We start from the raw sequence: 26,376 nt of genomic DNA, 5'->3' as shown, positions 1-26,376 counted from the left end.
AATCGGTTTTTCTTTTATATTGATTTCCTGTATCAGCTGAGAAAAAATTATCTATTTTAAATGCGTCGAGCGATCGAAATTCACAATAGTCCCATTCTTCAACGAATGAGCACCATAATACCAAATGAAAATTCGTTTGATCAGCACTTTCGACTACAGTCGAAGATCGAATATTGCTCATAATAGGGGTCATTACCTTACTGAACAGAAATGTCAACACAGTTTAATAATCTCAGCTGTCAAAACATAGTTATCGACGCCCTATGCTCCAGATAGGAGTTGAAGAAACCTATAATTTAGTTTGGGGAAAAAGAAATCCATTATTTTCTTGGTATGCTCGTTGTCAAGGTGACATTTGACACTAAAAACATTCTTTAGATGTTTTTTGTTTGTTCCATTCAGTCGTGAGTTACAGAGTGCTACTAATGGAAGTCAACAAAGAGAAGACTCTGTACAATTTACAGTTTTTCTTTGATCACCGAAATTGTGATGTGTGTGTAAAATCACAGAAATAAAGTTGACCGACATGTTAATAGTCGTAGTGTCGCCCAGGAGCAAAAGATCTACCACAAAATAGTTTTGAGCCATTTGGCAAACATTTTACGCAAAGATATGGATTTCTTTTTCTCCAAACTAATATATATAAACCATACTTATCGATATCGAAAGTTTTCATGCAGCTACAAAAACACCAAATATATAAATTTTAATTGAATTCTCTGTTTGTCCCCAGACAGATCATAGTATGCGGATATGTCGTACTGAAAGAAAGTCCGATGAGTTTGTTGGCCATAAAATCTGTCAGCGTTGCTCTAAGACACCTTTTTTTAGTAAATATAAATTGTTTTCAGGAAGGTCGTTTATTTTATTTAAAAAATTTTATTTTTTTATTATTTTATTTTAAAACTTGTAAATATTTTGAAATTTATTTTTTCGAAGTAAAGATCATTTTTATTTATGCTCACGCACGGGTTAAGTATTTTTGTATTGAATCTTTGTGTCATCCTGTGTTTATGTGTTTTCAGACAGCTGATTGGCACTAGAGATGATATTTTTATTTAACCGATAGGTCCAAGTAATGAAATGGGCATTGAAGTACTCATTTTTGTTTTACATATTAAATGCTTCGAAAACAGATTGCGTGACGTTGTAGCAATGCACAACATATAGATTTTTAAGTCGGTATTTAAAAAACAAGTCCAGTTTTAGCAAACGCGTATATAAATTAATCGATATGTCATCGATAAAATATTGGCGATCGTCTCCTATTCACATTAATCGCTTCCAATAAATCGCAAATTTTCTTTCTCCGCAAAACGTAACATAGCTCTCTTTGTTTTCTTATAACAATTTTACCAATTATCAAAATTAATTGACCTCCAAATAAAAAAACATGTGAAATCTTTGTGTAACTGTGAAATTGGGAAAGTGTGTAATTAGAAGATTGGTTATTGTAGCGTGTCGTTCGCCCTGCGTTACGTCGTTTTATAGCGAAGTGTTGCTAAATTTTTGTGCTCGCAAATAAAAGAAAATGTTATAGTTTTAAGCATTACGCTCATATTAAGATTAAAAATGGACACGCTTTGTAATGAGATCGGCATAAATAAAGAGCATTTGTGCGAAACCAATGTGTCGGGACGCTACCAATTGATTTGCGACAAGCAATGGCTGCAATCTTTGGAACAGCGGCGCAAGATTGCTCCGTTTAATATATGGCCAAAACTGGATAGACGTGCCCATCCAAGTGGTCCTTTGGATCATCCATGGACACGCATATTGCTGCAAACTTATCCGAAGAAACCAAATTTAAAGGTATTTCCATTGCAACGGCAAACAAGCGATGCGGGCATAGACCCGCTCAGAGAAGGTGGGGGTAACAATCCGCTCACTTACTCTCAAGCATTAGCCTATGTGACCAGCACAAATTTCAAAAATCTTTGGGAGGCTGCATACAAACGCTATCCAGGTGCTAATGTAAAATATGCAAAAGCTTCTGGAACAACAGGCAGAACGCTCAGTTCACCTACAGCATGTAATCTGACATTTTATGATGTGGTGTTGAAAGAAGTGATACAGCGCGTATACAACTGCCCGGTCATACATTGTCAGATAGACCGACTGCGGGAAGGGCTGGACAGCGCAAACAATATTGGGAGTGTGGTTACAGAAGACGTAACCGGTAAGGCGATATGTACTTGATTTCAACTATTTAGTTACCTTAATGGTGTGAATTCTTGCCGTAGTGCCTGTAATTTTAAACTATTATTAACCTTCCTTTAATTTTTACAGGACCGGAGTGTCATGCCAATATTATGCCCGCTCTCATTACAGTGGAGACTTCAACACACTTCTGCGTTTTGTTTTATCCGCCTGCCATCGTCACAAGTCTCTATGACTGCATTACCTATTCACCATCCATATTGGGTAAATCTTACAACAAATCTCTCTTCATCATTTACCAAATCATACAGCTTTCAAAGGCCCTACAAGCGGGTGGACACTTTTTGGGTGATATACGTTTGCATGATATAATGGTGCGTGAGAATCTCTGGATACAAGTGCTGCCTCGGCTGGAATCTTGCATACTACGGCACAATATTGATGAGCATGCGGCTTCACCCAGCGAGACGGCACACGGTGCGGATGGCGACATTTCTGCCGCATTGGAGGAAAACGAAAATGGAAGTTTTGTTTGCGATGCGAATGACGATGGCGGCGAAGATGACGACACTGCGGATTGCTCGAGCAACACCAAATTCGATCTGCAGTTCGCCTACGACTTGGAACAGTTTACACTGCGGGAATACTGTGAGATGTGGTGCAATGGTCAACTTTCCAATTATGATTACCTAACCATATTGAATAATGCTGCTGGCCGAAGTCTGAATAACCCTGCCTATCATCACATAATGCCATGGGTGACTGATTTTACAGCACGCAATGGACTGAACTGGCGTGATTTGACTAAAAGCAAATATCGTCTCAACAAAGGAGATGTGCATTTAGATTTGATGTTTTCACACGCCACACATCAAGGCATAAACACGATTGGAAATACCGCCACTGTGGTTGGTGTAAGCACTCAAGCGCCACATCATGTGTCGGATTTTCTTTCGGAAATCACGTACTTTGTTTATATGGCGCGTCGCACACCACAACCTGTACTCTGCCAGCATGTGCGCCCGATTTGGGTGCCTGCGGAATATCCGGCATCAATACAACGTTTGCAACAATGGACACCAGACGAATGCATACCGGAATTCTACTCAGATCCAATGATTTTTAAGAGCATACATGAAGATTTACCAGACTTGGAGGTACCCGCGTGGGCCTCCTGTCCCGAAGATTTCATTGCAAAGCATCGAGAAGCTTTAGAGTCTCAGTATGTCAGTGAACGGCTGCAGCACTGGATAGATCTCAATTTTGGGTGAGTATCTGATAAATTGTTATATGATTTCTTTCGATTATATTTTTTTTATTATCACTACAGCTACAAATTATCTGGTAAGGCTGCTGTTAAGTCGAAAAATGTGTGTCTCAGTTTGGTCGATCAGCACAAAGAGCTCTGCCAGCGTGGCATTGTGCAACTTTTCACCACACCACATCCTACTAAACGTTTTCCATCATCGTGGTTTATTAAAATGCCACCACGACTCAGCCAGCTCCATGCACCGCCGCGTTCTCCACGTTCCGCCAACTCCACGCTGCGTCCTCACGAGTCTAGACGACTTGCTAAGAGCACAGAGAATCTCAATGCGAACGAATCATCCATTGCGCATGAAACAGACCCTGTAGCTGCAACTACTTCCCTACGTCGTACGGGTGGCTCATCATCTTCGCCGCGTATGTCTCTGCGTACAAACAACGCTGCTGGCGATATGACACCCAGTTCCAGTTTTTATCCTAGCACCAATTTTATTGACTTGCCGAAAGATTACAACCCAAGCGCATTACTCCAGTCACTGGAAACAATGGAGATTTTTTTCGCCCGCACATTTCCAAAACAAAAGGCTGCGACAAATACTTCGGAAAAAATTATTTATAGCGATATGTTGTTTGAAGCGCACTTCTCGGAGAACTCTTTTACAAATCGTCTTTTTGTGGAAGGTACAACGAATCCTGCTGAGCCGACCATAACACAAAATAAACAGAAGCCCAAAAGCTTGCTCGCGCCAAGTCCAAATTTTCTGAAGAAACGCTCAATTAAGCAGCTGCTGACTGAGAAACGCGAGCGTGAGTTGCAAGTGCTCGGTTGCCTGATTGTGGAACTGTTCGCTATGCACCGCCTACGCGCAATGCTCATGAACGGCGTCAACGTTGGCATCGAGGAGCGTTTGCAAGCGTGTCGCACCGTAGCTAAACTATACAGTCAAGACATACCAAAGTGTTTGCGTTACGTTGTCGCCCAGCTGCTGCAATTGCAGCGCGCAGAATTGGTCACTGAAAAGGGGCTGCCGCCCCCAACAGCTACACAATTACTCGAGCCAATTTTCTCTAACCAACTAATACCTTTCCCCGCCAATTTTTATCCTACCTATGCCCTCATACGCGCGTTGCACCAATTCGATTTTAACGCTTCACTACTGGAGTTGTGTACACATTTCAACTGCAATGGCCGCGACTGCGCGAAATACACCGACATGGATCGCCAGCGCGTACTCTTCGAACGTAAAATAGCCGAGTGTAAGGTGATGTCCTGCTGTGCATACATCGGCCGATTGCTGGAACCAATTGGATATGAGCAATTTTCTCCCGTAGAACTACTGCTACCGCATATAATCGATCTGCTGTTGGATGAACAGACGTCGATATTAACTGCGTGGAATTTATTCGATCCAGTTGCGCAAGCGCTCGGCATTGTTAATACGCAAAAGTACCTGTTATTGCCAATTATGAAATTGTACGATGTGGAAAGCTTTGAACGCGGCATGATTTCGGTGCGCACACGTAGTGCGGATGCAAATGGCTCCTCCGGTGGGCAGTTGCGATTTTCGATGAGCAGCTCCTTTAAGTCACGGAAGTCGGTAAAGCTTTACCACCACAGTTTTCTTTTGCGTTTGATTGTACGCTTCGGATTGAAATGTTTTCTACACAATTTTATTGCGCCACTTATTGAGGCTGTTGGGGGATATAAGGAGCCAGAAGATGGTAATGGGTTCCATTATCACAGCTCAACAAATGGTGGAGGTGGCGGCAGTCGAAGAACGAGTCGGAACTTGAATTATAATTCTACGGAGGATGAATATTCTTTAACGTTAATGTCGACGGAGGAAGGAGATGTAAGTGTTGATGATGCAACGCTGCAGATGAAAGTATCGGGTAAGTAGTTGAAATAGCCTATAGATCACAAGAGGAATTATAATTTTGAGAAACTTAGAGAAAAACAAGTTCATCAAATGCATTTACACTAGACTTTAACTTCTCTCCTTATTCCACTGCTACCAATTCAGTGAAGCAGGAAGTCGAAGATGTTTTCAGCTTTGATGATGATGCCAACTCTGATCACGTCTCGAATTGTGGCACCAGCGAAAATAAGTCAATTGACTCTTTTGACATGCGCCCTGCGCCTGCTGAAGAAGCCAAGGAGGATTACAGTCAAGGCGATGCAACATTAGAAAAAATAGCTATTTCAGAGATTTTCTACGGTTCAAAAATCTCCAGTACTTCTCTGGAAGATTCCGATAAGGTGTCGTTGAGCAGCCAGTGCGCAAATGATTCGCCCACCGCACAACTTGGCCCCAAATCGCCAACAATCGAAATACCCGCCAACGCCATAAGGCGCAGCTACCAACTAAACACCATCGATTGTGATATTGGCTCACGCAAAAGCATTGATTCTTTTGAGATTATCACGCAAGCAGTGGAGGAGGAACAAAAACAATTGAAGTCGCAGCAAATTGCTGGTGACAAAAAGCTATTGCCTGAAAGCAGAAAGACGACCGTGGAAGCGGATGAAACGCAATCGCAAGTTGCTTTGGACTCACTGCAAGCCTCGGTAATATCGAAAATGTCTGAGGCTAAGGCAGCTCAAAATAATCGCATCTCAGAGATGAGTGCGGAAAGTTTGATGTGGCTGGCGCACCGTCTAGGACCATCTCTAACTTCGCGTTACATTACACGCAATCTGCTGAAGATGCTGTCACTGTGTTATGTTGGTCAAGAGAATTTGTTGCCAGAAACGGATGAGCAAGCAGAAATGGGTAATCTAAATTATTTCTCCATGGCCGATGCGCGTGTAGTGGGTGATCGGAGTGCAGCGCGTGTGCTGGAGTGTCTAATGTCCATAGCCGGTAGGTGGTAAATGCTTTTCTGATCTTTAACATTCTGTACATTTGCCATTTTTATACAGCCTTATTCGGCGAGGAGGTCATACTCATGCAATACTTTCCACACATAAGCGAATTGATTGGGTTGGGCGCAAAGCGCATAACAGCCAGTCTTGAGGGCGCTATTATAAGTACATTACAGTTACTCAAGTACTTGGTGCCTTGTTTGATAGATGCCACACTAATGGAACATTTGAAGGTATACTCAAATATTTAAAATAATAAAACGGTTGTGTTCCCTTTACAACTTTTTTTACCTTATACAATTTTATAGGAAACAATACTCATCAGCATATTGCTACCAATAGTGCGTATACTTGGATCTACACGTCTTCTCATGCCCAGTGGCTATTTGGGACGCTCGGTATTGGCGCGTAAATGGTTGGATGCAGTTTATACGCTCTGCGTACGTATCGGTCCCGATATGTCTAAGGAGCATTTATGCATTCCAGCACTTCGTCCATTCTTTCTCATCTTCGATAAGGCATTTGGTATAAGAGAGAATTTTGTAAATCCCACTAGCAGCTCACTATCGATATCACCACCGATAAGTGGCGTATCAGCTGAAGACGGCGCAAATTCCAGTCGCGAACGTGAAGAGCTACGCGACGTGTTTAGTCCAGCACTTGCGCATATATCCTACTTGTCGTTCTTGCGTTTTCTGGGTGAGGCCATAATGCAACGTACAATCTGCAATTTGGAATTTATTTTAACACTTTGTCATGAATTTGAGCAACCCAATTACAAATCGTTGCAAACCGACGTTGGTAAGTCAAACGATACGGTCGATAGTCCATCGAAGAGTAAAGATAATTTGACGGAGCTTGAGTCGTCTGTGGCCAATAGTTTTGGCACGAACATTATTGGTAATCGCATTGAGGTGGTCAGTGGAGCGGTCGCAGGCAACCAATCGCAACAAGAAGTTGGTCCCATGGAGGTGTTGGATATGGTCGCTTATAAATTCGAACAAATTCCAACTTCGAGACATTTGAAGGGCAATTGGTTGGCTTACTGGCGTCACGAGATCAGTCGTTCTGACAAGGATACAATGCTGAATTTGAAGCAGATCAAATTGCAATCGTTTGCGGGCCATACGAATTCGGTGCGTTCGATTTTGGCATTGGACAACGAAAACAGCTTTTTGTCGGCTTCTAAGGTAAGCGCAGAAATAAACATGTCAGACAGCAATTAATTTCAATTCGATATGTCCGCACTTATTAAATCCTTTAGCATCCGTTGCCTATATTATATTCCAACTTCATTATCAATATGCAGTAGTTTTCTCGATTTAAAGGGTTAGGGGTAGTCAGAGGCTGGAAAAAATTATGATTTTCAACAAATTTTTTTGCTAGTCAAATGCTTTATTTTACAAAAATAAAAACATGGCATTAATACATCATGTTTCGACTTGACTTTCGCAAAATTTCAAAAAAAAAAATTAATAATTGTAAAAGTTATCGCTGTTTGTGTGGAGTCCCTTTCTCCAGAAGTCCCTTGAGGTAATCATCACGAGTCCTTGGAGATTCATCTAAAATCAATCAAGAGAAATTAGTTTTATTAATACATAGATAACCCAGTGCCTCATCGAAGCTTTTTTTTTTTTTTTCAAAATTAACAATATTTTTCGAAAAAAAAACCGGCAATTAATTGTTTGAAAAAAATCGAAATAAAAAAAAAAAAGAAAGTGTGTGGTAGTTCACGGAACCCGCACGATTGAAGTGAAACTTCTTTTATCAACAAATAAATAATTTAACTATTATTTCATTATAATGCATGCAGAAGTCATGGAAAGCATGGAATGGAATTTTATTAAACAGAATTATTTATTTATTTTAATATAAAAAGAAATGAATTTATTGTACTCAATTACATTTGGTTCTCGGCATTGTCATTATCATTATTGGATTCGTTTTCCAAAAATGAAACAAGGGCTTTATGGTAACTGAAATGCGTAAAAAATGATCTACATTCTAATCTATCAAGGTATCGATGAAATACTGCATCAATGGTAGTTCCGCATCTTGTTGTTGGTACTACAAATTATCACTTATCGTATCACGGTGTTCAACAGTAGCTCTTAATTTTTTACGCTCCAAATACTCACGTTGCCGTTCAGCACCTGTTTTCGGTTTCCGTTTTTGTTGATTTGATGCCATATTTAACAGAAATCAATCAACAAAACAAAATATGTTTGTAAGATTTGCTCAAAACTACACACACACTCTATGACGCGTCTCGCGTTACTAATAATATTGTGTTTGGGATAACTGTCAACTGTTTCCACCGAAATGCGTTCGCAAAGTGTATGGTCTTTGGTATGGTAAACAGATTTATGATACATTATTTTGCGGCGACAGCATAGCGCGATAGCCCAGCGGCTAGCAATGTGGGCTTCCGATCCGAAATCCTTGGTTCGAATCACAAGAAAATTTTTTTTTTTTTTTTATACATTTATTTCATTTTGTTTTATTATGATATGTTTATGAGCAGATTTTTTTCATGGCAGAAATACACTCGGAGGTTTGCCATTGCCTGCCGAGGGGCGACCGCTATTAGAAAAATGTTTTCATTAATTTTGCTTTCACCGAGATTCGAACCAACGACCTCTCTGTGAATTCAGAATGGTGATCACGCACCAACCCACTCGGCTACGGCGGCCGTCAATCAAATGTCATATTTACAAATTACATTCGATAAGAATGCAATAATAAACGACCGCATTACATTCACGACGACACGCCACGCCAGTCTTTTAACAGATGGCGCTGGCATAGCGTGAGTTTTACGTAGTTTAGCGTAGTTTTACTCCTCACAGCGTTTCATCCACGCCACGCTTTTAACAGATGGCGCTGGCGTAGCGTCACATATCGATGAAACGCTATGGTTTTACTCCTCACAGCGTTTCATCCTTCGAGACAAAAGAAGTTTCACTTCAAAAATCCTTCGATCAGGCACGAGTTTTTTATGTTTTTCAAAAGCAGTATAAACTTTATTGAAATCTACCAAGCGGTTTTTAAGTTACAGTGATCACCAGTTCAAAAAACATAGTTTTGAGAAAAACGCATTTAAACTTTATGTTTTTGTTTGTTTTTGCCCGAGCGCCCTTTGTTAATTGTTGAATAACTCGGAAAAGTATTTGTCGGATTCACTTCAAATTTTCACAAAATATTTTTAAGATATTATTATTAGATTGGCTTTAAAACGTAGTAATGAGATCAACCTTTGCGCTTCAGCTACAGTTTCGACGAGGGCGACAAGTGTAAAACCGTAATAACTCACATTGTGATACCGCTCTCAAAAAATAACAGCGAGACAAAAAGACAACAACAGTTACGTTCCCCCGACAGTCGGTTTTACGACTCGGATATATTAAATATCCGGCCAAGGACTGTCACTTCAGCAGCACTCCGCGTACATGTATGGGGAATAATTTTGCTGCTGCAAAAACAACAATAACAACTACAGTTGTTAGCAGCATAACTTTTTTTAAATGCGAATGTTTTGATAATTTTTTAGCTAAAGTCTATAAAATTAATTTTTGAAATAATTAATTGGGATTAGCAAACTACTAATTAACAAATTTCAATACATCATTTTTGGTATTTGTATATTTTTGTCTAATCATTATTCCTTTGATTGCCTTTCTTGCCTCATTATTAAATTAACTGTGGCATTATATTAATTTGGGCAAAAAGAAATCGATTATTTTGTCGGTAGATGGCTGAAGTGATCAATGTCAAACAATTTAAAGTTTATGCTCGTTGTCACGATGACATTTCACACTAAATAAATTCGTTTGCTGTTTTTTGTTTGTTCCATCCAGTTGTGAGTTACAGGGTGTTGACAATGGAAGTCAACAAAGAGAAACTTTCGTGCAGTTTTTTTTTTTGATAAAGGCGAAAATGACTTCAGGCCGCTAAACAGCTAATTACGTGCAATTTTGGTTTTGCGATTCCGATCATACATTTCTGATGTTATAGAAAATTTCAGAAACAATCACAAAAATCACAGAAATAATCGAAGTTGACCGGCATGTTAGTAGCCATCGTGCCATCGCCCAGGAGCTAAAGATCGGCCATAAAACAATTTTAAACAATTTGCGATTCCTTTTTCCCCCAACTAATTTATTCTAAGAAAAATATTTTCTAATATATTTTTTTTAATATTTGTTAATATTTTTTTTAATAGTTGTTAAGTTTTTTTTAATATTTGTTAATATATTTTTTTTAAATATTTGTTAATATTTTTTTTAATATTTGTTAATATATTTTTTTAAATATTTGATAATAATTTTTTTTTTTAATATTGGCTAATTTTTTTTAAATACTTTTTGTAAATTTGTTAATTTTTTTTTAATATTTATTAATACCTACTTATTGCATTTTTAAATATTTGTTAATATATATTTTTTTAATATTTGATAATATTTTTTTTAATATTTGTTAATTTTTTCTTAAATAATTTTTTTTAATTTTTTTGTTTTTAATGTTTATTAATACTTCTTTTTTTAATTTGTAAATATTTTTTTTTAATATTTGTTAATATATTTTTTTAAATATTTGTTAATATTTTTTTTTTAATATTTGTTAATTTGTTTTTTTTTTTTAATTTCTTAATAGTTTTTTGACTTTCGTACACTTTAGTAGCGATCGTTATGCACCATTAAATAAATATGTTAAAGATTTGCAGTGTACCTTAGGGCCCGATCCAATTCAGATAAAATCTTGGGTCTTCTTTAATTTTTTTTTTTTTGTTTGTGATAAAGCCAAATTTTTGACAAAAATTTTCCACTTTTGTATGCAAATAAAAGCAGATTTTAGTTAGCCCCAAGGAATAGAATATTTCGGTTCTCTAGCCGCAAAAACTAAAATGAAATAATACACTTTGCATGCCCTTTTCAGGACAAAACCGTTAAACTATGGTCACTACGCAGCGAAGGCGACGGACGTAAAACGACCTCTTGTCAATTCACATACACAGCACACAAAAAATCTATAAACTCACTCGCCTTCCTGGAGGCCATGCGTTTTGTGATCTCCTGCGATTCGGGTGTGCATATCTGGGACCCCTTCATTGGACGCCCACTGGGTGTGCTAGATGCTCCCAAACACAATCCCATAACTGTAGTTAAAGCACTGCCTTCACCGAGCCCACTTATAGTGGCTGGCACAGCTGAGTCGTCGGTGAAAATAATTGATTCACGTTGCATGCAATATGTGAATGAATGGCGTGTGAGCAACGCCGCCACGCAAGGCAATGCAACAGTGCGCTGTTTAACGGTCGCCCCATCGGGCAATTGGCTCGCCGTGGGACTCTCCTCGGGCAGCATTGTTATGTTGGATACGCGTACGGGTTGTATTTTGAACGCTTGGCGCCCAATGGAATGCGATTTACTGCAATTGGCGGCACCAAATGATCAGCAGCTCATCAGTTCGGCATTGGATCACAGTTTGGCAGTATGGCATGCAACGGATGGCATTTTACATTACCAAATGAAGTAAGTTTTTTCCCGTGTTTTCACTTTATTCAATATTTTCATCATTTTATTCTGTATTGTCTTTGCTTGCAGACCACCCGCCGAACCCGCTCACTTCCTTCAAACCATCGGTTCAGAGTTGGTTTATGCTACCACAGGAAATCGTGTTGGTATTTATGCAGACATTGGTAGCTCCCACGCAATACACACAGTGACAAAGCTGCGCGCTGAGACTTTCCGTGGTGTGCTGACCTCTCTGGCGGTATTGCCTTTGAATCGCACATTTTTGGCCGGCAATGAAAGTGGGAATATTGTGCTTTTATGTTAGTTTGTAAATGTTGTAAATCCATTGCATACAAATTATTTTAAACCAGAACGTAATTAGTTTACAAAATAAAAATAACCAAAAATGTAGCACCTGAATGTTTGCACACATACATATGTAAGTGCTTATGTATATTGTGCGCACAATTCAAAGCGTAGTAGTAATCAAATATGTAATGCTATTTTTATTATTAGTTTATTAACTTCAAAGGTGATACCATATTTCTGTACACAATATTCTAGTAAACATAACTACATATTTTACGTAAAAATTGATATTGACTTAAAAAGGTTTTGTGTAAACATTCCACTTAGTTCCATTTAATATGCGAGGGTGGCATACATCCTTTAGGCTATTAACTCTAAGTAAATATAGTGCACGTGTAATATATGTTAATCTATAAAAGAAACGCAAGAAAAAAATATACAAGTATACCATTTAATAATGGCTTAGATGTGAAACTACTTAAGGGCATATGTATATATTTATACATACATTTTTAGCTCTTGGACACTTACTTATAAGCTTAAAGCTACTTTGTTTTGCTCCCTGAACAAAATTTAATAGTCGGGGGAAAAAGTCAGTTGCTAAAGACTTCATGGTTGTTCTTGTTGTAGCAGCAATACTAAACTCTGCCGGTGCATTGTGAATCACCAGTCGCCTTCGTCTAGCTCATATAACGGTAGGCCCAGAAAACTTGCTGTTGCGACAGGTTGGGTCCAGAGGGAGAGGGGTGTTAGATGAGTTGGTTTGAAGGAGCATGTGAAATGGTGGTTAGTGTCGTGCGGGGTGCCTTCACATGCTGGACATAGGTTGATTCTGAATAAGTGGAGTTTAACCTGCTACAATAACCAGAACGTAATTGTAAAGACTTCATTTTCTGTCATAGTGGCTATCCGACATTTTGAGTTGTTTTCTTTCTAATAGTAGTTCAAAATTAGGTTTCATATAATATTAGTTTGGGGAGGAAGAAGTCCATTATTTTTGCGTAAATGGTATAAAACTGTTTATGGTCGATACTACTGGATGATGCCCAATAGGTCCAGGAAACTTCTTAATAAGGCCTTGAAGACCAAAACAGAAGAGGACTGGGCCAATCATCGACTTACACAGAGAGAATATAAGAAAAAAGTACGGCAAGCCAAACTTGAATCCTATAGAAATTTCTGCAGTAACGTCGAAGAAATGAGGGAAACAGCGAGACTTTGTAAGGTCCTTCATTTAGACCGCTCAGTAAGGCTGGATTCCATTCGAAAACCTGATGGTTCATACACCATTTCCAAATCGGAAACGTTTAATGCTCTACTCGAAACCCATTTTCCGGGTAGTAGAACTCTCTCTGAAGCTGAGAGTGGCATGAACAATGACGGTGGCAACGGTGGAACATCTAGGTACAGCTGGTATATTGCTAGTCGGATAGTGACAAGGGAATCGATAAGGTTTTCCTTATCTTCCTTTGAGAACTTTAAGTCCCCTGGACCTGACGGAATATATCCAGCAATGCTTAAAAAAGGAGGAGACAGGCTGATTGAGGCCCTGAAAAGGATCTTCACAGCCTGTCTTGCATTTGGTTATATACCATCCCAATGGCGACGCGTAAGAGTAGTATTTATTCCGAAACCAGGAAAAGATGACTATTCCCTAGCAAAAAGTTTTAGACCAATCAGTTTGACATCGTTCATGTTGAAAAGTCTGGAACGAGTGGTGGAGAAACATATTCGAGTGGGGGTATTGCCGAGAAGTCCACTTAGTAGAAATCAACACGCTTACCAGAGTGGAAAATCATGTGAATTAGCCTTACACGATCTTGTTAGCAAGATTGAAGCTGGGCTGGAAGCTGATGAATACACAATGGGCGTGTTCGTGGACATTGAGGGGGCTTTTGATAATGCCACTTTCGGCTCGATATGTTCTTCTGCCGAACGACACGGAGTTGATCAAGCCGTTATAAAATGGATATATTCCATGCTCTCTGAGAGGCTGTTAACCGCTGGTGGGAGCGGCGACGAGCAAATCACAGTCAGGGCCAAGCAAGGATGTCCCCAAGGGGGTGTTCTTTCTCCGCTGCTGTGGTGCTTCGTCGTAGACTCCCTATTAGCGGAGATGCAGGAACTCGGCTTTCACGTCCAAGCATATGCGGACGACGTCTGTGCGCTAACATCGGATAAATCCTTAAGGAGGCTTTGCACGAAAGTGCAGAGGATTCTTGACAAAATCGATGATTGGTGCATGAGACAAGGTCTTTCCGTTAATCCGAACAAAACAACCATAGTCTTGTTTACGAGAAAACGGAAATTGGATGGACTCAGTCTTCCAACACTGAAAGGTGTGACACTTGGTCTTTCCAACGAAGTTAAATATCTAGGAGTAATCTTGGATAAGAAGCTGAACTGGGAGACACACGTTTCACTGAAGGTGAATCGTGCATTGAAGATTTTCCAGCAATGCCGTAGAGCCTTTGGCAAAACTTGGGGTCTGAAACCCGCTGTGGTCCTATGGATATACACAGCACTTATCAGACCAATCATCACTTACGCTTCTGTGGTCTGGTGGCGACGGAGCATGGCTAAGTCCACAATCCGGGAACTATACAGGCTGCAAAGAAGTGTATGTTTTTAAGCATCACGGGTGCCATGAGTACAAGCTCTGGTGATGCCCTGAATGCTATGCTTGATTTGCTCCCCCTGGATCTTAAGATACAACAGGAAGCGATAAAAGCAATGTGTAGACTCCATAAATATGGTTTCTGGCACGAAGATGGAACTTCGGGACACAGAGAAATCTTTAAGTTGCTGTCGGAGCAGTATCCACTGTTTTTGGCACCTAAAGATGACCTGATACCCACAGTTTCATTCGGAAGGAAATTTGATGTCAGATTTCCATTGCGTGAGCAATGGAGCAATCCAGGAGGCATGCAGGGAGGTTTGACGGATATTTTCTTTACCGATGGGTCCAAGACTGAAATAGGGTCTGGAGCCGGATGGTACTTAAACGATAGTAATAAGTATCACTATGCTGTGGGGGGAATGGCAACTGTTTTCCAAACAGAAGTTTTTGCCATCCTAAAAGTAGCCGAATGGATAATCGAGAGGAGATGGAGCGGGAAACAGATTGGAGTCTTCAGTGACAGTCAGGCTGCATTGAAGACCCTGGAGAACGCGAAGCAAACCTGGAAGATTGTTCAAGAATGTAAGAAGAAGCTTAATTCTGTCGCAAGACAAAACAGGCTTGTACTTATATGGGTTCCGGGACACTCCGGTGTTCAAGGAAACGAAATTGCCGACGAATTGGCCAACCGTGGATCAGCGGTGCCCCCACAGGGGCCAGAGCCAATAATCGGAATCAGTTCCGCAGGAATCAAAAATTGGATCAGCGATTATGTAGGCAATCTACATAAAGAGCGATGGTCCGGTCTAGAACGCTGCAGAACTGCAAAGTGTTTTGTGACAAGTCCGAACAGAAAACTGTCAAACTTTCTACTAAAACTTAGAAGGAAGGACATTCGGTTGATGGTCGGCATCATTTCAGGACACAACCCATGGGGTCAGCATATGACCACCATTGGAATCATCGAGGACCCGGTATGCCTGTCGTGCTTGGAGGAGGCGGATAGCACTGAGCACTTTCTCTGTGAGTGTCCTGCCTTTGCTAGAGCGCGACTACGAGTATTGGGTTCCGATGTCATGGGAATGAGTAATATTCGTTCTCTAAAACTGGAGGATATTTGCAGATTTGCCAAGGAATCTGGAAAATTCTCACAGGACTAACTATCTCTATCTCTGTTTCTATTCTTTCCTATCTCTTTCTCTGATACTTTTCTCCCTCTCTCCTTGACTATATACCCCCTTTCCAGAGCTTTAAATACAATGGGCTTTCTAGCCTGAGTGTTTTAGGAGCCACCAAATCTCCTGGTGCTCCTTGGCTTGTCCTCTTCAAATTCAACTGGATGATGCTAAGACTACTAATATGCCGGTGAACTTCGATTATTTCTGTGATTTTATTGCCATTATCCACATTTTCTTTAACATCAAAAATGCCTAAACGGAATCGACGAAATCAAAATTGCACGTAATTATCCGTTATAGAGTCGACACCATTAACAATCTTAGCGGCCTGGCTTGCATTTTCGCATTTTCGCCTTTATCAAAGAAAAACTGTAAAATGTACCGAAAACAGCTAAAGAATTTTTTAGTATGAAATGTTACCTTAGCAATGAGCATAAACTTTAAATTGTTCGATCGAGATATCGATCACTACAGCCATCTATCTACAAAATAATGGATTTCTTTTTCCCCAAACTATACTTATATTTTCCTTCTGCCGCTACTGTTGGTATTGTAACTACATAAAATATTCCCCATGAATTTTTGAGAAATACTGCTAAAGTGGAGTCCTTGAACGGATTTATATCCGGGTCGCTTAACATAGAACCGACTGATGGGGCAATGAACTACCGCTAATCTTTTTTAATTCCTTCGAAATTTTTTTTTTCTACGAGTTCACCAACTCTGCTCTTTTATTTTATATCATTCATTTCCATAAAAACTTATTAAGCTTACAATAGATAAATCATTATCAAAAAACTGAAAAAAATGTGTTAAGCGAATTGTTGTTGTTGTAGCAGCATTAACATTCCCACACTTGCACGGGGAATGCTGCTGGAGTGACCATTATTGGACGGATATAAATTCGGGTCGCCCTGGTAACGTAGAACCGACTGTCGTGGAAACGGCGTTAAGCAAATTCTTCGCTTCTTCTGTTATTTGACGCCTACATCCTTTGATTGGGTGTTTATGGTGGGCGTCTTGATGTTGATCCACAAATGGACCCACCGCTTCTTTTGTTGACTTTGTTAAGGTAGTAAGTAGTCTGGTCAAATACTCATTTTTTATAGATATTTTTTAGGAATTTTTTTTTAAGAAAATAAAATGTCATCTTTTTGATTTTATAGTATGTTATTATTGACATCAAATAGTATACAAAAACAATTTTTTTTTTTACATGTTTTTTTTGTAGTAGTGTGGCACCAAAGTAAGCGTCTTAAAGGAAAGATAGGTGGCTCGTCAACAGGATTTTGGCTCTTCAGGACATCTGAAACGAAAAAGTTAAAATGATTATTATTCTGTAGGCTTGTCATTCTGGTAAATAATAAATAATAAAAATAACAAAATGGCGGACTTTGTTTTTATAGAAAGTTAGGGCTGACCAGACTACTACCTTAAATTAAATTAAATTTTTACCAACAACCACTTTACTTCTTCACTTACTTTCTCTTGTTATAATTTGCATGTTTTGTCTTCTATATAATTTTTCACAACAACAAATTTATTTACTGCTATATTGTAAGTCAAATTGGCATATCTCCTCTGCAAAATTAACTAACAGCTACAAGACTACATTGTTTGAACTAAAATCTGTGATTGCAAAAAAAAACATTGTAATAAAAACTCTAGTAAAAACAGGTTGATTAGCTCGTTAATAACCTAACAAATTAACCCTCACATTAACGACGGTTAATGCAAATATAATTTTTTTTTAAACAATACGACTCGCAGCACTGGCGGTGGAGGTCTTCTGTTGGCCTGCGAAGAAATGCGAAGAAATTTATGAATTGCTTTAAGCGATCGTGTCAAATTCGTCTGAGCAGAAAAACCTCTTTCAGAAAGTTATATATTACATGGTTGTTAATTTTTAACGAGATGATTTTTCAACATATCGATGAGGTCGGCGTATCACAAAATCTCTTGTCGACGTGTTCCTTTGCATGGGCATGATTAGGATGTGTTTAGGCGTTAAAGGGAATCCAAGTGTAGAACAATGGACTTAATTAATGTCTGAGTGCTGCACTTGCTAGTTGTCCGGACAAAAAAAAAATAAATAAATAAATAAAAAAAGGGCGTTGTGGTTTCCGCGCTTAACACACAAGTCGTTCAAGGATCATTGTAAAGATAGGCATGGGTTATAATTATGCGGCCGCAGACGAGTAAAGGATCTTAACGCACGGAGGTGCGTTAGGGTCGTGGACTGGTCTCTTTCTACTCGGATTGATTGTACCACTACGGGCGCACATTGCCTAGTCCATGGTTAGTGAAGTTAATCACTTCTACGAGCCCGGGTATTCACATTAGTTTAATCTTATTGTAACAGCCTATTAATGGGTTGCGATTGGTCACCTTTTCACTCTAAGTATTGGTTGGTGATACGATGGGTCGATGCACGATTGGCTATCTGTGCAGACAATGGATTTGCCTTTGTTTATCTTGGCAATATGGCTGCTTCGAGCAGCAAACGCCGTAAAGACCGAGCATATCGAGTGCAGTATGCCATGTTTGATTGGTCCCCTTTTTGAGTTACTACTAGAAAGGTGGTGTTAATTTCAGACCTTTAACCCATTTTTGTATATGAATTTCCAACCAAGATTTTGATATTTTTTCCTTCTCCGCGACAAAGAGTTTTATGTACTTCTCTATTGCAGTGCCTGCTTTGGGAAGTTGCAGGGCCTTGATGATTGGTTTGACGTTGATAAGCAATCATTGTGGCTAGACTTCTGTGGTTTGCGGCTTTCTGTTGTCGGGTATCTGTAGATGCTTTGCGAAATCCAGAGCTTTAAGTTTTCAGTTTTTCTAAACTCCGCATTAAAATATTTTCGTGAGTAAAAATTCTGGAAAAAGTGTGAAACAAATTCTAAAAAGTCTAAATACGATTGGGTAATAATTCTGTATTTCGAAATTCTGTAAAGGCAAAATAATGTAAAATGAATATGCTGGATATTAAATTTCTGAGTACAGTTTTATTTTGTGTCATTATTCTGTATTTTTTTAAAGTATTGTAAAGAAAAATGTATGTTATGTTTTCAATGAAAAAATTAGTTTTTTGCTTCCCTAAATAAAAGTAAAGGCACATTTTCATCTAATGAGATACAGTTAAGGGGTTATATAAAGTTAGAATTTTCAAAAACTCAATTTTTTTTTTTTTCTTCTTAATATATGGTATATTACATATATTTAAGAATACTCACAGAAAATTTAATATCGTTCCGGTGAATGTTTTCGAAGCTACCGCAAATTTGAAAAGGCATTTCAGAGTAAAGTAAAGTGATTTTCAAACTTCAAACGCGTTTTTCTCAAAATGGTGTTTTCAAAGTCGGTGACCAACATTACTCGAAAACGACTAAACCGATTGGTCTCAAATTTTAACTCAAGCTTCTTAAATACATTTTTTAGTGACTAATAGAAGATTTTTTCTCACCGATAAATATTATTTTTCCTTTACAAACAAATTAAGGCCGAAATTTTGGTCAAAAATCGGTTTTTTTTTTTTTTTTTTTTTTTGAGAAACCGCCATTTTGTCAAAAAATATAATTTGCTTATTCCTTTGATTAATTACTAGATTTAACATGACTTTAATGAAATCTATTCGGTTTTTTAATTTCAGAGGATTCAGTTCAGAGGTATAGTGGTCACCACAAAACGTCTTTTTTGAGAGGAGCTCCCGCCTTTTTTGAGCTGCAGCTCCTTTCCAAATAAATATTTTTACTAATACTACGTCTTAAAATACAGTTAATAGATAACATAAAATGTGTACCAATTTTCAGATCAATAAATTTAAAAGTTATCTCAGAAAAAAATCTGGAAAATTCGCTTTCTTTCGGCCTTCTAACTGTATATAACCCCTAAACAAAGGCTGATCAATTTACAGGTATCGGATTTTAATTTGAAATAAAACAAGGAAAATTCAAATTGATTGAGCAATATTTTTTATTTTTGTGTAAAACCATTCATGACATTATAATCAGCAATTGCGCCGTCATTCGGCCATCCGTGAATACCAATTTTAAATGATTCGCTGGAGGGCTCCGATCGGTATCTCGTGAATCGCTTTAGTAATTTTCCAATGCTTCAATCGAAGCTGGTTTATCCAAAAAGTATTTCGAATTTAAATGCCCCCACAAATAAAAGTCCAAAGATCAATTTCCAGCATGAAAAAGTTGTTTATCATGGCGCGAAAGCGTTCGACATTCACTGTTACATTGGCGCCAGCCTCGTCTCTGAAGAAATATTTTTTTTTTCGAACTCCATTTATTCCATACAATCTATCATAACAATAACAATAAGTACTATTTTTACCTACAATTTAAAGAAGAATAGCTTAGAGTAAGAATTCCCAGTGGAATGCGTTACATAATAATGAACATCAAACAACATATACAGGGTGACCGACGGGAATCTGGCGTTTTTGGGATGGCTAGTACTCTGCCGGTGAGAGGAGTAGGGAGGCGAATTACAAGCCAGTAATCTCGCCATTCGATGCCGTTTCAGTAGCTATGGAGCGGTGGACGGTTGAACATCGCATGTTTGCGTATGACGCATTTGTGCGGGTCTGTTATTACCGTGCAGCGACTTTTTCGTGTGCGTTTCAATCGTGGGCGTCGTGGAACCGTTCCAAGCCGCAACACGATTCTCAGTTGGGTTCATAATCTACGAACAACAGGATCTATTGTGAAAAAGAAACCACCAGGTCCGACTAAGACAGCAAGAACACCAGACAACATCGAGCGTGTGAGAGCTGCGCTGACTCGTAGCCCTGGGCGCTCTGCACGTAAACACGCGCGCGAATTAAGAATGAGCCGTGAATCTCTGCGGACAATTTTACAGAAAGACTTAAAATTTCACCCTTACAAGATGTGTGTTGCTCAGAAGCTTGAGGAAAGAGATTATGCGCAGCGGCAGGAGTTTGCTTTTCGAATGCAAGTGCTTTTGGAAGACAATGAGAATGCAGTTATTATCATGAGTGACGAGGCGCATTTTCATTTGGATGGGGATGTTAATAGACAGACAAATAATATTCATCTTCAAATGGCATGTCATGACAAAGGATTTTGTGTATTAAAATAAAATATTTCATTTAAAATAACTGTGTACTGTTCATTTCAAAAACGTCAGATTCTCATCGGTCACCCTGTACATATATTATACAATTTTACAACTTTTGCATTTACGTACTATATATTACTTTTTAAATCTTTGCATTAAATCTTTAGGCTGACATTTTTTTAATCTTGAAGAGTAGCTTATCTTGGAGAGGTTATTTGCTCGGTTATTCGGATGAGTGGCAAGTCGGTTGTTGTATCTCTGGCTGAGGTTGTTTATTTCTTCGAAAACTGTCGTAACTTTTAGGTCACGGTGCAATATCTCGTTTCGTACAAACCATGGCGCATTGGCACACATGCGGAGCACCTTTGACTGAAATCTTTGCATGATTTCTAGATTTGATTTTGCAGCTGAGCCCCATAATTGAACTCCATACGTCCATATCGGTTTCAGAATAGATTTGTAGATAAGCACCTTATTGTCTAGTGTAAGTGCTGAATTGTAGCCGATTAACCAGTGTAGTGATCGCAATTTCAGTCCAAATTGCTTTCGCTTTTAAAATATATGCGATCGCCAAGTAAGACGCCGGTCTAATAGATTACCTAAATATTTGGCATTATCTGTTTGTGGTATTGGAACGCTGTTAAGATATACGGCAGGACATGAGCCATTTCGAAGAGTGAAAGTTATCTGCGCCGATTTGCTTGCTGAAGAAATATGAAAAACGGTTGTTTTCAATGGATGCCAATGGCTGTTCTTGATTGGCTTCGGGTTGCTCTTCAGCCCGAATACGACGACTTTGCTTATTGATGCCAAAAATTACTTAACATCATAAGTTGGCCTGAGCGCGCGATGAATACTTTTCACAGAGCGTCGATTTTCGTATTACAATTGCACGAGTTGTAAACGTTGTTGAGGCGTAAGTCTTTCCATGATGAAATGTCAATGAATACAGAAAACAAAATGTATTTAGTTTGACAGTAGTCACACGTGATCTGTCAAAACCACCCTTTCCATTAGGGTACCTACAATCTGATCACCCTTTAGATATCGCCATACATTTTTTACACGCGATAAAAAACGAGGTGATCATTTCTGTACACTTACCTAAAAATAGTTATTTCTTTATTATGACACTCTTGCAGCCATGAGCCATATCGAACATAATAATAAAATAATCATCATTCACCAACTAAAGAAGGAAAATACCCCAATTTCAAACTCATCGCTTTTCTCGAAATTTTTTACATAAATACCTTTAAGGGGTTAGGTGGGTTACAGAGGTTCAAAAAAAGGGTATTTTTACTATTTTTTTTTAATATATACAATCATATATTTTATTTAAACAATTCAGCATATCAAAGATACATATTTAAACAGTATTTTGTGAAATTTTTATTTAAAAATTCCGAAAACTCAGCCGTTGGTACCACATCTCCCTTAACGTCTCACAAAAAAATGCTCTTGCCGTGGACAGCATAACTCATTATTGGTTCATCTAAAATCAAAAAACCAAAAATATTTCGTTAGTACATGGATAAATATCGTTACTGGACGAAGGAAAAAAAAAATTTAATTTGAATTTTTGACAGACTTTGAACAAAAAAACACATTTTTTGGTCAAATTTTCGTCATGTGTTGGCTCGAAAAAATTAGTTGTAATAAAAAAAAAATCCTTCGTTCAATATCTTGATTATGTTATTCCAAAGATGTGTGCAAAATTTGAACAAAATCGCTTCATAACTTTTCGAGAAATCGTGTCCACCGACTTAAAAAATCGAGTTTTGAGATAAACGCGTTTAAAAACGAAACGCTGCACTGACATGGCCTGATGGGCAGAACTTCTGAAGGGTCTATCTCGTAGAATTTTACTCGGATCAATTTGAAATTTTAGGAGAATATTTTAAACATATTATACTATTTAATAAGACAAAAAAAATCGATTTTTTGAAATTTTCAAACCCACCTAACCCCTTAATTGAAGATATTTTAATATAGTCCTATATTTTGAAATTCGTATTCCGGTATTCTTGGCCACCGGCCTTATGCTAATGACGCACAGCTCTTCTTCATGAACACTTAAATCAATCGGACGGCATACGAAAAAAAAAGTTCAACTGTGCTCCTGTGCCACTTAAGCAAGTCGGTTGTTCAATTTCTTGGTGTATTTTTATTCCAGTTTTTGCTTACCTTTTGCTTGCGACGTTTATAACCTTCACTTCAAGAGCAGGATCATCAAGAGCGACAACACAACGGAGACAGCAACAGCAGCAGTAGCGACGGTGTCTCCATATGCTCATGGGCATGCATATATGTTTGTGCGAGTGTGTAAGTCACTGATGATATGTGTACATATGTATGTATATTCCGGCATGGAGACGCATGCCTTTAGTTTCCAAGTGTTGCAGTGCAATTTTGTTTTCTTTTTTCTTTTTTTTGCGTCTTCGTCTCTGACAGCATCACTCTTTTTTTGTAGTATCTTTACTTTTATATTATTTTTATAAGTTGATTACGAAAATGTATGTATTATTTGTAAATATGTATGTATGTATGTGTCTACACCCTAATATGCACTTGCAGGAACATTTACTTTATTTGCTTCACAATTGTTCTGTTACCCTGTTACTCTTAGGATTTGCAGAGGACAATAGTGCGTCTAAATTTTGTGACCTACTCACCACAAAGCAGTATTATTGATTGGATCCATTCTTTAAAGCAATTGAAGACATCATCATCATCCAATGCCATCACCACTTTGTTGACTGGTGGCGTTGGAACCCCACAGGAAATTACACTGTCTGCTAAGCCTATGCAAATACTTACGGCTAAATATACATACATACAGATTTAGTTACATGCATACATACGTACAATACTTATGGCCTGATAGACATACATACATACGCGTTTATCTTCAAATAGTTGGGCGGTACAAACACGCAATTCTCTTCTTAGCTAAAGTATGTAGTTGTTGTAGCAGCTTATCTACCCTGCCGGCACGGTGAAGTCACCGATCATCATCGCAGTGCGGTGACTTCACCGTGCCGGCTATTTCGACGGGGTTGGTTCAAAGGGAAAGAAGTCTTATGTGAGTGGGTTGAAGGGGGCACATGAATGAGTATGTCGGCGTCAATTCAGGATAGGTAGAAATCTAGCTTAATGCAATATCCTTAATGCAATTGTGCAAAGATGGCGCGGGTCTCACGAGGCAGCTGAAGATCTCGGTCTACGAAGGGTGCTGGTTGGTCGATTACGGCATTCTAGAGTTTAAAAAGGTCGTAAGAGGCTCCCGACGAACTCCGTTTAGAGGATGTCTGTATACTGGTGGGTGTTATCCATTATACCAGTGGGTGATATATCAAGTTCTGTATCTCTTCTGTTAGGTCAAATACATGTCTCCTGACGTGCCTGGGAGGTAACTCAGCCTCCAGCAAGTGCCTGCGGTAACCTCTTAGCAGGAATTATTTTTTGAACATCCGACTATGCTGCTTATCTGGGAGCATAGTAGCCTCGCTGCGAAAATGTTATAAAGAGGTATCGGGAGATATCCTGTGGCTGTCCTGATAGCATTGCTTTGGCAGGTTTGGTGAGGGCCGCTGCATAATTCTGAACTGTCGCCAGCCATAATTCTTTGCCTTTGCTCCAAATGCTACCGGTTTCGAATTGAAGACCCTGTTGCGGTTTCTTTTTTTTTTTTGTTTCTGCGGATGAAACCTTCTCTGCTTCTTCTTGGTTATTTTGTTATTTATTTGTGCATAAAAAATTGAAAATTCCTAAGTCAAGCTGTCCAATTTACAAAAAACGTGGACTAATGAAGACGTTCATTTTTAATTTTTTCCTTTTTCCAATTTATTGAAAGGGATGTTTCAAGTGTTTAATGGTGGAATAATTTCTGGCACTACCAACATCTCCGAGAAACTACAAGGTGAAGTCCAAAATAAACAAAACTGAGCTGAAATAGAAACGACAGGAGCTTTGTTTTAATAACTTCGAGTTTGTTTATTCAAAATAGTCCCCTCTGGCCTGGATTTACTGTTTCGCGCAATCTAAAAGCTTTTCGAAAGAGTGTTTCAGGTCGTTGACCGGAATACCATTCAGGATGTCGGTACAAGCCTTTTGGATGGCCTCTACGAACGCAAAACGTTTTCCTTTCGTGGCCAAATGCAAATGTGGTATTCAGGGCGAATTCGACGAATGCGATGCAACAAACGCTTCAAAACGTCAAGATAGAAAATTGCATTGACGGTTTGGTCCATTGGCACGAACTCCTTGTGGATAGTTCCCTTGGAATCATAAAAAGAAATGAGCATCGACTTGATTGTTGAATTCTCCAAACGCCATTTTTTGGGTTTTGGCTCGTCTGGGGCCTTCCATTCGGCACTTTGAAGCTTAGTTTGAGGTCCATGTTGGAAACACTACATTTCATCACCAGTTACAATTTAACAGTTGTAAAGAAAGTTCTCGTCTTTTCTCGCCTCTTTAATGAGATCATTTAAATGTTGAATTCTGAGCAATTTTTGGTCCTCAGTTAACTTGTGCGGAATGAAATGTAAGTTAGCTTAAATGATCAGTTGAAATGCGATAAATCGATGTTTTGGAGATATTCAACTCCGTTTCCATGAATTTCAATTTTTTATAAATTTACAAAAGACTTCGATGGAGTTTTCGGTGATTACTGATTTTTTTCGTCCCGTATGTTCTTTGTTCATTGTTCATGTCCTCACAACCATCTCTGCAACGTGTAAACCACTCATGAACTCTGGCACGAGATAGACAATCATCGCCATAAACTTTTTCCATCAATTCAAATGTTTCGGTAAAAGTTTTACCAATTTTGAAAGAAAATTTAATATTAGCTCTTTATTCGAAACTCATTTTTGTACCCATGACACAAACATACTGACATTTTAGATGCAATAACTTCGCTTCCACTGAACCGAATGTCACCAAGCTTTCACTCGAAGTCAGCTAGGGATGTAACTTCCAACGCACTAACTCATTAAAAAGATGACGCCAAGTGCAGGTGTCATTTCGCATAAAGTCTTCAAGCCTAAAGAACTTTGGGTGCATTCCTTACAAAATTTTGTAAATCTTAAATATTGACTAATTTAAATTCATTTATTCAAATAAACGTATTCGGTACAACGACGAGTTAGACACATTTATCAGGGATGCAAATGATTCGATGGTACGATCACATTTTACGAATGAGCAACGATAGAACTCCAAAAAAAGATTTTTCAAACAAGCCCATAAGGCGACAGAAGAAGAGGCCGGCCAAGAAAACGATGGGGAGATGACATCGAAGGCGACTTTCGAGCTATGGGCATATCTGATATCAAACGAAGAGCTGATGACCGAGTGACGTGGAGGCGAATT

At 38.7% G+C, this 26,376-nt stretch overlaps 1 protein-coding gene across 1 annotated transcript; it reads left to right on the top strand.

Moving 5' to 3' along the window:
- Nucleotides 1-1,223: 1,223 nt before the first annotated feature.
- Nucleotides 1,224-12,591, top strand: LOC129247093 (WD repeat-containing protein 81). Its single transcript, XM_054886016.1, has 8 exons — nt 1,224-2,179; nt 2,290-3,427; nt 3,491-5,319; nt 5,451-6,290; nt 6,350-6,525; nt 6,601-7,482; nt 11,228-11,823; nt 11,896-12,591. The coding sequence occupies exons 1-8, from the start codon at nt 1,573-1,575 to the stop codon at nt 12,128-12,130; spliced, it is 6,303 nt and encodes a 2,100-aa protein (XP_054741991.1). The 5' UTR covers nt 1,224-1,572; the 3' UTR covers nt 12,131-12,591.
- Nucleotides 12,592-26,376: the final 13,785 nt, after the last annotated feature.

Source organism: Anastrepha obliqua, chromosome 5 (assembly GCF_027943255.1).
Source record: "Anastrepha obliqua isolate idAnaObli1 chromosome 5, idAnaObli1_1.0, whole genome shotgun sequence".
NCBI lineage: Eukaryota > Metazoa > Arthropoda > Insecta > Diptera > Tephritidae > Anastrepha > Anastrepha obliqua.
This window is presented reverse-complemented; position numbering and strand designations above follow the sequence as displayed.